This window comes from Passer montanus, unplaced genomic scaffold (assembly GCF_014805655.1).
Source record: "Passer montanus isolate IOZ18808 unplaced genomic scaffold, ASM1480565v1 scaffold27, whole genome shotgun sequence".
NCBI classification, from domain to species: Eukaryota; Metazoa; Chordata; class Aves; order Passeriformes; family Passeridae; genus Passer; species Passer montanus.
The window spans coordinates 11,488,260-11,499,696 of NW_024367372.1; the positions used below are offsets into that span (position 1 = coordinate 11,488,260).

Here is an 11,437-nt window from a genome sequence, read left to right on the forward strand (position 1 = left end):
CAATATTTACGGCCCAAGGGGAACACCTATGTGTCAGTTTTAAAGATGGAATTTATTTTGCCTTATTTGTATATACTGACACATTAACACATATGTGCAGAATGCAAGTTGTTTCAGTTATTTTTTACTAATTATACATTTAAATGTTAAGATTTCTTATGCTTTCTAACTATTGCTTTATGCTTGTGTAGATTTTTTGAGAATTTTTGACTCATTGATTAAGTTTTCTTGATAGCTGTTACTCTATGGAGTAAAAAGTAACTCACAAAAATGCTTTTCAAAGACCTCTGGAATTATGTTTTCATCTTTTTAAACAAGTTAATGTATTGTAATTCTCTGTGGTCACCTCAAAGGTCTCTACGGGGTCTTACAAAAGGCAAGTGTATGAAGTGCCTTCAGGAAAGCAGCTTGTGGACCAGGCTGTGATTGACAGAATAACGTGGGCTACTTGGACAAGGTAAATGTTTCGTGTATTTACACCTGTTAAAACACCTGGAACTTCCAGGAGAAGCACCCACCATTTAAAAGCATATTTAATCCCTTCAGTCAGATATTTTCTTTTAACACACCCATCTGCTCTGGCAGCAGTTCCCCCAAATGCAGCACTGCAAAAGGCAGTACAGAGCAGATTGCCTTTTTGCATGTAGTGTACTGTGTCCTGAACTGGGGAGAAAGAATCACTGAAAAAGTCACAAATAATTCACTTATTAAAAAATGACAAATGTATTGTTTCTCTGCATTCCTGGAAGTATGCATATACCTTGGAAGCAGAGCTGAGTAAATGCCCTTTTACAAGGCTTTGCAAAGCAAGTTTTCTGGACTTTTAAAATAATTGTTTTCAGGGCTGGGCAATTTTTCTCTCTCTGATTATAATGAATAATCTTCATTCGACTCAGAGAATCTTTTCTTTAGTTTTATATGAAAACACTACAGAATCAACAGAACATAGTTATATGCAATAGTGAATATAAATTTTTTCCTTTTCCAAAATCTCAAGCTTATTAATCGAAGGCTTATGCTATAGTGTTCTATTTCTAATCATCCTGTTTTCTTTTGTTTTTTTTTCTTTTTTTTTTTTGCAAATGCCTTACTGGAAATTTTCCAAAATCTCAAGCTTATTAAACTAAGGCTTATGCTATAATGTTCTATTTCCAATCATCCTGTTTTCTTTTTTTCCTGTTTTTTTGGGGTTTTTTTTTGCAAATGCCTTACTGGACAATAGTAGTTCTTTTGATTTCACCTCTGGTTCTCTCACATTGCTGTGGGCCAAATTATTTAGGGAATTATATCACTGAATCAGTTTCAGGTGCAATTATGGAATGATTCAAAAATTAATTACAGAATAAAAGCTATATAAGGTGTGCATGTGTGAAAATAAAATGTAAGCATTGCATTTTTATAGAACCAGTTAGAATATGAGATCTGATTTCTATTATCTGACTCTTGTTTTTGCAGTGGTTTTCAAAAGAATTTCTTGGTCTTGTGTTTCAGTGTTCTAGGGGATGAAGTGATTGGGATCTGGTCCAGGCATGCTGAAAAAGCTGATGTGAACTGTGCTTGTGTCTCTCACTCGGGAATCAATCTCGTAACCGGCGATGATTTTGGCATGGTCAAACTCTTTGACTTTCCATGTCCTGAAAAATTTGTAAGAACTTGTTTTTGCATGGTTACAACAACAAGTACTGTTGATATTAGGATCTTGTCTTGTTTCTCTAGAACACATATGATGGAAATATTTTCTCCTCTAAATTTGTAGCTTTTTAGTACCTCCTTAGCTTCATAGTCTCATCGTGTGCTCCACATCAGTTTCCCTACCAAGTTGTGCAGGAGCTCTTGCTATAACCTCTTGAAGGTGTTGATATTGCCTGCCAGTCTGCTTTAGCATAGTACCTGCCTAATGAAAAATCTCAAAGCCCTTAGTAGTTTCCACATCTCTGATCCATTTGACAGATGAGGAAGATAGCTGGTGATTTTAGTCCCATCTGTGGATCTTCGTGGATAAAGAGTTTACATATTTTTCACTAACACTGTTAAATTGTTTCACTGGTTTTTATAATTTTAATTTATATTTTTTTAAATTTGTTTTCACTGTTAATTTTCAGGATTTGAGACTGCACAAATAACTGCTCACACAATTGCAATGAAAATAATGTGATAAAACAATTGCAATGAAAATAATTTCACTGTCAGGAATTTTACACAAAACTTGGAAGTTAGTCATGTGACAAGATATATTTAATATTATTGAGTTAGCTTGAGCATTCTTTCCAATTTGCAAATGCTCTCTTATTGGCTGACAATTTAGTCTGCATTGCAGCTCAATAGTAGTTCTCCTTCAGGAGATCTTTCACATTTGATAACTTATATAACTTTTGAATGTTGTAAATATATGATGCAATAAAAAGGGAGATAAAAACATGCAGGTCTTTTTTGATTTAGGAGGGTACAGAATATTTAGACTCTCTCATTCTGTTGTTGTTTGGGTTTTTTTCCAGGCAAAACACAAACGATTTTTAGGTCACTCTGCACACTTAACTAATATTCGATTCACAAGTGGAGACAGATACGTGGTCAGTGCTGGAGGGGACGACTGCAGGTAGGTGTTCCTGCCATCAGTGCCACAATCTGCACAGCACTGCACGTGGACAGTCACAGCAATGCAAAGCTCAAGTTCAGCCTTCAGCCCTTTGTCCATGGGCTTGCTTTCCTGTTCGTACATAAAGAACATATTTATGACAAAATAAGTACCCCTAATTAATATCCTGTTAATGTGAACAGCTAATATTTAATAACTTAAAATGTGCACATGAATATTCAGAACAGCACACTTTTAATGGGAATTTATTTTGGTTGTGTTAGGCATTTCTTTAACAACACTGTAGTCTTCTCTATCTCATATTTAATATCTTTTTGAAAACACAGCTTATTTGTTTGGAAGTGTGTGCATATGCCTCATTGAGAGAGACATGGAGACTTGCAAAGAGGAAACTGCATGAAGTACCAGGCATGAAACACCCAGGATTGCAATGTGACATTCTGCTGTGCCCTGCATGCGTAAGAAGTGACCCAAGACACAGAGCAATCTGTCTCTGACAGACAGGACCTGGAGTCTGCCAGAAGGATGGACACACTGAGGCTGCTAGTTTTGCTTCAGTGTCAGAAAATCTGGGTTTGTATTCCACTCACTGCCAGATGTTGAAAACAAAATATGTGGATGAAAGGAAAAAGTGAATTGTTAATCAATGTACAGTTTCACAGCAAGTTCTTGGGGTGTTAATCAAGAGATGCTATTTCTGACCTAGTGCTGTACATTGATCTATTTTCAGCATGAATGTTTTTCCTTTAAGTTTTGAGATCTAAATAGCATAGATAAAAAGAGTATTCCATATTTTATTACTGAGAGAGACCATATATTAACTCTTAAATATATAGTATTTTAATAAATGTTTAATTATTATAATAGAAATTATATTTCTATGGCTGGTCAAAAGGAAACCATATCTAATGAAGCAGAAAATGATAGAGTTGATTCCTTATGACTGAAATATTTCTGTATTTAGAGGCCTGGGTCACAGACATGTCTGGTGAAAGCCGTTGGATATGCATGATCTTCATGGCTAATTTAGTGTTTTTGTTGCACTTAAACATTAAATTAGTTCTATGAGCAAAAATAGATTTGCTCACTTTGCGAGTGCCTTGCCCACTACCTAAAAGTCTAACTCCAATTTTTGCCTTGTGAATAAAAGTATTCTCAGTGGAAGAGAGATTATTGCTGTGTTACTTGACTGGGCTGTGAGCCTCTCTGCTGGAAATGAGGACCAGGGTGAGGATTTTGTAGTCTTCTTGTTGATAAAGTTTGGGATGTCAGCAGTGGCAAAAATAGAATTTCAGAGCAATATGAATTGATTTTATTTTCTCAGCATAATAGGGGAGATTCAGAGAGAATTTTCCGAGCATTATATTTTATACATTGGAACTTTTTAATAGAGTTAGGACTAGCTGGGAGATGTCTCTATTCAGATTTCTCTTCTGACTGTAAAAAATGTCCAGTCATCTGCTTCTTTGAATGGACCTGCTGTCACCTCGAGCATCTATTCTATCCTACAAAGCAACTGAGATTCTAAGTTGGAAAAACATTTCAGTGATAGTAAGATCCTGAACAAAGCTGTGTTTTAGGTACAGGTGAGGAAGGTTTCATCAACTGTTTGTCTAAATCATGCCATAGAGAAACATTACAGACAGTTAATTTTCATGCAATATAGCAGGGACCAAAAATCACTAATTATCAGCACTGGTCTCATTGTGGCATTCTGCTATGAAGAGAAAGCTTTCTTTCTGTGTAAGCCAGCATTGCTTTGACAGTGGCACTTGTTTAGGTCAGTCAAGAGGCTTTGGTATTTTTCATCTCTTGCATTTTCTTATGCCAGATGAAAAAGAAATAAACCTCATCTCTTCTTGTAATCACCTTGTGTGCATGTTGGTTACAGAGGGAATGGGAGGGCTTGCAGGCAGAAGAGGAGGAGAAAAGTTATAGAGCCAGACTTTTGTGCTCTCCTTGTTATGTGCTATACAAAACTAGTTACCCAACTGTCTTAGCTAATATATTTTATATATCAATCTAGAATGAATATTTATTTTAAAGAAGTTGATGAACTAAACAGTTTCCAGGTTTCTCAGCAAGATGGTTCTTAGCAAAGTCTTGCCAGTCATGCAGCTGCTATTCTACAGGAGCAAAAACTCTGAGGTTTTGGTCATGAGTGTACAGGGAGATTTTGGCAGTAATGTTTTGGAGTTTAGGGGAATTGCATATAAGAAGTGTGATGTATCTCATAACTTTGTTTCCTGTCTGTCTATTGTACATGAAAATTACTCTCTGGTGTTTATATCTTCTCTTTACCAGAGAAATGGTTTGCAGTGTGCTCTTTAATGGCTGTGATTCTATCCCTTATTAAACACATCTGTGCAGGACTCTTGCACTTCAAGTAAGATTTGTCCTGCCTCTATTTTAAAGTTGCCTTTCATTGGATCAAGATGGATGATTCTGAAGAGCTCACTCATAGTCTGTCCTACTCAGAGTGCCAGATCAAAGTCCATATTTTTCTGTCTCTGAGTTTTCCCCACAAAATCCTAGGCTCTGCGAGCTCTTCTGTAGGCCTTCACCCAGTGAAGGAGGTATGTGGATCAAGAGGCTTTCGTCCTTGAAACCCTGACACTGATCCTCTTCTCTGCTCCTCCCTCCCCTTATGCCCTTCATGAATGCTGTGCCTCTCCACTGATAATTTGTCCATTGGTGCTGTTCCCCTGAGGAATCCCAAAGGCCACACCAGAGCTGAAGGATGAGCAGAAAGGGGGGTGGGAGGAACCAGGCTGCAGCCTCCAGGTCTCCCTGCTTCTTCAGTCTCTTCCAAACCTCACTGCTGCTGTAAAGGGCTGGGATGGGAGCTGGAAGCTGAGGAGCTCTTTAAAAACTAAACTGCCAGCATTGTTCCTCCTCCTGCAGCCTGTGTTGGTAACTAGTGTTTTCCCTGGTGGAACTGCTCTGTGGTTTGCCAGGTAAAAACTGGGCGCAGCCAGCTGGGAATGATCACAAATGTTGAGGAGAGGAGTGAGCAGAGCTTCAGTCGCAGTTTGGAGCATAGTGCAGCTGTGATTCTCTGCTGAAGGGAAGAGCTGCCTGTCAGCATGGTCCAAGCTGGCAGCTTTATGGTGTTTTTGGTCTTTTTGTCTGTGATGGTGCTTGCTACTGTGCCTCATTTGCTGTTTACATTAAATGCTACTGTAGTAACTTGCTAATTGTTGCCACCCATGCTTGAAGCGTGTGTACATGGGAATGGGCTGCCTGTTCTGATGGGCACTGGGAGCTGGAGGCTGGATGCTCCACAGAGAAGTCAGAGGAGGACAAAACCCCGTAGGACAAGTCAGGGAAGAAGCTGGAATGTGGAAGGACTAGTGACAGCCTTTCATCTGGAAGCATCAGAGAGGACTGAGAGCAGGAGGGCTTTGCCTGAAGCTGGAGAAAACCTCTTCTGCACCAGGGAAAGGGAGGCAAAAGGTCTTTGTATAAATTTAATAATTTACAGTGGATGATTTTTTACTGTAGCTTGTCTTTTTGGTTAGCAGCAAACATACATCTTTGAGATCTTTAGTCAGCAATATTTTTGGTAATAAAAGAAATTAACTTGAGAACTGAGTAAAAATAAAATAACATTTCAGTTAATAAAATAAGTATGCCCTTGAAAGCTAATAAGCATACTTAGAAAACAGATAATAAGGAAAATTCAGCCTAGGAGCAAGGAAATATAAAAAATAAACACATTTAGAACTGAAAGTTGCCATAGTGCAGGAACTGAAGAACACAGCTGGGAATTAGGTGAGACACAGCAAATTAGCCAAATATGTAGAATCATTTAGACTTGATTTTTTTTTTTTAATCTCAAGAAGGCAATCAGCATATATGACTTTCTTATTTTGCTAGGGAAAGCAAGAAATGCTGTGAAACTAAAGGATAGGATTTCAGAAAATTCAGAAAATTATCTATCTCTCTATTATATCACTTGGTGACAGCTGAGGAAAAGCACACACAGCAACTTCTGACTTTGCTTTGTGTCAAGGTTTCAGGGTTAGCAAGATTCATTTGAGCATAACTGACCTTTCTACCAGTCAGGTTAATGCTAACCTGGACTTGTGCCATCAGAAAGTAGGTCCAGCAGGTGAGACATCTCCTCAGTCTAAAACAAGACCAAAATCAAGGGCTTCAGTACCAAGAGCAGGACTTCGATAGCATTCAGGAGTGGCTTAGTTTAAAACCATGATCCAGTTCTCTCAGCTGCTGCCTGAAGCAGCTGAGCCCCACTGTTTGAGACCCAGCACCCTTGAGCCGCCCTGAGCCCACTGTGCATCACCTCCCCTGCCTCGGGATCCTGCCCAGCCTGGGCTGGATGGGCTGGACAAGGTGCAAGAGTCTCACAAGCAAAGGATCTTGGCTTCAAATACAGCATTTGATTGGGCAAGGTGACATATTCCCTGTTTCATTATCAGTGTCAGAGATGTGACCAGCCTTAATCCTGAAAGTGTTTTGTTTTTTTTTTAATAATTCTGTTGGCATAAGCTACAGAAAAGATGTCATCTTGTCAATGTTTTGGACAAAGCAGAGCATCCTGTAGACTCTACAGAAGGGGAAGTAAGACTGCAAATCACAAAATTAATTGCTGCATCAGTGATGTAAACACCCCTAGTTGCATTGCATTTGTGTGCTTTTTTGTTCTGTTTTTTTATGCTTCCTTGCAACTGGCTCTGTTTTTCTAAAATTTTTAACAGCATTTGATTTCTCCTCACGTGGATAGATCCATGTGCTTGCCAAAGCCTGCTGTTGTTCTTCATATCATTCACTGTTGGTTAATTATACCAAGCCCATTTATTTTGTTGGCCCTGCCTTCTGCTCTTCACTTAGCTTTCACTTCAGACTTAAACTCTACATATCGCCTTTTAGAAATACAAATAGAATAGTTTTAAGTGTCTAATATGCATAAAAGCCACAATAGGTTTCCTTGCCAAAATCATTTGCATCTCAGAAGTCCTAGGTGGTTTTCTCCGTCTATTTGATGCTAGAACAGGTAAACGCTCACTATCCTTTTCTCTCAGTTTACCATCAGCAAATCAGCCAAAACCTCGATACCTTGATCTGTTTTTTTGTTAACTGTGAGATCAGCAATCCAACCTATTCACTACTTCTTTGGAAAGGAAGAGGGAAAAAAGTATGGAACACGTGTTCCCTTCTCCTTCCCTTCTGTTTAAAACAAAACAACAAAAGGTGTAAGGTCTTAGCAGTAGGCAATTCTTCTAATTTCCATAATGTTTATCATTTCCTCTTCTTTTTGGAATTATGGAACATAGGGTGGAAGAAGCAGTAACAGGAAACCAGTAAACAAACATGGAGAAAAGGCAGAAGAAAGGAAAGCAGAGAAAGGAACACTCAAAAATAGGCAAAGGCTATTTTTGACAGAAAATAGAAAGAAGTGACATGGGTGATGGTGAGTGGCAAACATCTTGTTTCAAGTGGGAAGCATTCAGTGGCTGCTTGGGAAGTGTAAGTGCTGGAGAGCAGCAGAGTGCTCAGGGAAAGGCTGCAGGCAGCTTTGGTTGCTCTGTTTTTGGGAAGATGCAAAAACTCCCACTCACTGCTGTCTGCACTCCTGTACCTGTGGGACACCTGTTCAGAGCTGAGGTGCAGCACAAACAGCAGGTTAGCCACAGCTGCAGTGGAACAAAGAAAGTGCTATTAAGACAGAAGTGCTCTGTAGTACTGAGAGCTCAGGCAAAAGATTTGAAGGATCTATTTTAAAAGGCTACTTATCTTTCCACCTAAACCAAACATGGATTGTTTTAATAGGCCTCTTCTGAAAATGTTCTTCAAACAAAAAATATTAAACCAAAGAAATACTATACTTCAAAAAACTCTTCTTAACCAAGATGTTGCAATTACTGCCTCTTGTTTCTTTCTTATTCAGCAGTTCTTGATTCTGTTCCCAGGCATTCACAACATTTAAGGTGACAGACATGAAAGCTGTGGGCTTTTACATTTAACTCAAAGTGCGACAGCAAGAGGAACCTGCAGAGAGTGGTTCAGATCCTACTTGAGCCAAATTTTCCTACAGTGGTTCCATGCCATGGGCCTTCAAATATATAGGAAGTCAGGTGAATGTAATTAGACCCAACAAATACATCTGAGTATATAAATCAGTATATATCAGAGAAATAAATCAGTATAAAATTATTGATTTTATCCCATAGTAAACCATTACTAAGAAAGGAAATAATGATGGTAAACTTTATGTATAAAAGCAATCCAAACTCATTATAGATGCTGGTTAGACAACTGGATTTTTCTTGTAGCAACTCTTTGTAAGAAACACAAAATTTGCGCATGAATAGCAGGACTGATCCTTCTCTACTTGCAAGAAGGCAGTCAAGTTTGGGACATGAGAGGCAGGATGTTCCTGTTGCTTGGTATGTTTGGATTTCTCTTCCAGAAGCCAAAATAGGTGTTTCCTTAGTTTCTATTGCTGTTTGTGGGATACCTTCAAGACCCTGCAAAGTGATTTTGCCCTTTGCAGGACCCTATCTTGCTTAGTTTGGGCACTGATGTCATGTGACAGCTTATTGAAAAACAGAAAGAAACCAAAAACTCAAATGTTTTTTGTTTTTTAATGATATCGCCCAAAGTATTGTCATGTTTGTTCCAGTGATGTGAAGATCGTGTGACTTGCACTGTTTGTAAAGGAAAGCAGGTTGTGTCCACTCAACTACTCAGTGGCACCCACATAACGGGTGTGTTAAACCAGAGGATTAAGGCCAGTTGTGCTTTACCAGTTTTCTGAGATGAAGGGACAATTGCCATTGTCCCATTGTGAGTGGTGCTGCAGAGCTCATAAAGCTGGTGCTGCCTTCAGCTGCTCTCAGTGGGGCTGAGGAAGAAGACGAGGCCATAAGAACAAAATGTAAATTACTGCAAGCATTGCATTGGTGGGTTCTGAAAAAGGGCTGTAGTAGAGGGGTATTTTAGTTTCAGTCCTCTGCAGGATTGTAAGCCTTTAGGTAAACAAAGATATGTTTATGTAATATCTTCCATTATTACTTTAGTAGCTTTGGCTCTTACTACTCTGCCTCCTTTCCACAGAAGCCCCTATCCCAGCCACCAAAAATAAATTATTTTTCCAATGTAGTGGCTGAAAGGGCCAACTTTAACCACAGATTTGCTGTTACTGTGGTCATTTGTAATGGCCAAAGCCAATCCCAAGCATTCTGTTGCTGAAATTATTTTTCTATTAACTTAATTACAAATTCTTGAGATGGGGATGGATGGGAGGGATGGATCTTTCCATGCAATGGAGCTGGAAGTGGTACTGCCATAAAACCATGATTTTTTCTATCACCAGTTACACCCAGGACATGTGTGACGCTGTATTCTTTTGGAATCCAGTAAATATCCTTTCTAAAGGAACTCCAGGCATGAACACAGACACACATTGCATGAAATAAAAACGGTTTCCTGTACTTTGTGAAATGTTGGTGCTGTTGGGTAGAACTTTAAAAATTTCTGGTCTGTTTTTCCTTTTCTTGCTACTATGTACCCTGGTGTTGTGGTTTTAGGTGCAAAATAGCTTGGTTTTTTATTTGTTTTTTTTTAGCAGTATCTATTAATTAGCTTAATTTCTGCTTTTTAGTTCAGTTATAGGTATACAGAATAAAGTAATGGAAAAGCTGCATTACTGGTTTGTGAAGCAAGCTAAGGCATTTTAAATGTAAAATTCCATATTAGAATACACTCAAGCCCAAAATGATAACTTGAAAATATAACAAACTAAATGCATTAGAACAATTTCCTTTTTTTTTAATGCAGTTTTAGCTTTGTAGCTTGATTTGTTCACTGGTTTTAGCAGAGGAAAAGCTTTTCTCACACTGAACACTGAGCAATTGGTGACAGCCCAGAACAGCAGTGGAAATGCACCAATGGAGATGGTCCTGGTCTTCTGCTGTCCTTACAAATTCTTGTCTCCTCATCTCACATGGAAAATAGTTTAATGGTGGCAGCTATTTCTGCAAGGGACAGCTAATGAAGGCATTGGGAAATTCTGTAGGAAAATAATGTTCTTTGCAGTCTTTCATCTGGAAACCCATTCCAGCAGTGCTCTGTGCAACACCAGAGTGCATCCTCTCCTCTCCTCTCCAGCCCCGTCAGGTCACCTTACAAAAATATTTTACTGTAGTTCTTTAAGCTTAAAATGCAGTTGTCTGTTCAGATTTGTCGTTTCATTATGGAGTGTGTCAGATAATCCCTCTTACTTTAACAAGAAAAAAAAAAAGAAAAAAAAAGGTATTTTAAACTAGTCCAAAGGTATGGTCATATATTATATGGATCATGGGTTTAAGTGTTCTCCATTTTGGTTTCCACCATGAACATCTAATTCCTGTAACAATGTTGTATGTTTATTTAAAGTATATATATATATATATATAAATTAAATGTCAGATTTTTGCATTAATTAAGATTTTTTAAAATTTGAATATGAACTTTGAGTACTTTATTTAAAAAAAATTAAAAATACTTTTCCTGGCGTGTTAAGTTTCAGAATTCAAGACTATATTTGTCAAATTTAAGTTTAAAATATGTAGCTATCATTGTTTTCTGATATTGAATGTAAATATTTGTAAAAAGAAATTCTTTTGTATATTTTTGTGAAAATGTAGTTCCCCAAAATATAAAAAAGATTTAATAAAAAAGTGCATTTATGTTACTGTTCAACACTTTCCATCATTTTAAGATCACTTAACTGTCTTTATGGGCATGTGTGTGCATTATTTTTTTGTCATATAAGTCACAGGAACTTTCTTGAAGGGGAAAACCACAGTGTACTCAGGAAAGTGCAGGAAAAAAATA

The 11,437-nt window shown here is 38.0% G+C and overlaps 1 protein-coding gene across 4 annotated transcripts in view; it reads left to right on the top strand.

Annotated features, from left to right (window-relative positions):
- EML5 (EMAP like 5) overlaps positions 1-11,299 on the top strand; it is a 100,044-nt gene extending 88,745 nt beyond the window's left edge. For 3 of the 4 annotated variants that reach the window (XM_039712775.1, XM_039712776.1, XM_039712778.1), the window contains 4 exons: positions 354-457; positions 1,492-1,645; positions 2,496-2,596; positions 2,923-11,299. In XM_039712775.1, the coding sequence (XP_039568709.1) occupies positions 354-457; positions 1,492-1,645; positions 2,496-2,596; positions 2,923-2,959 (396 nt within the window). In that variant the 3' untranslated portion in view covers positions 2,960-11,299. The remainder of the gene's footprint in view (positions 1-353; positions 458-1,491; positions 1,646-2,495; positions 2,597-2,922) is intronic. The other variant, XM_039712777.1, reaches the window with a different exon arrangement.
- Positions 11,300-11,437: the final 138 nt, after the last annotated feature.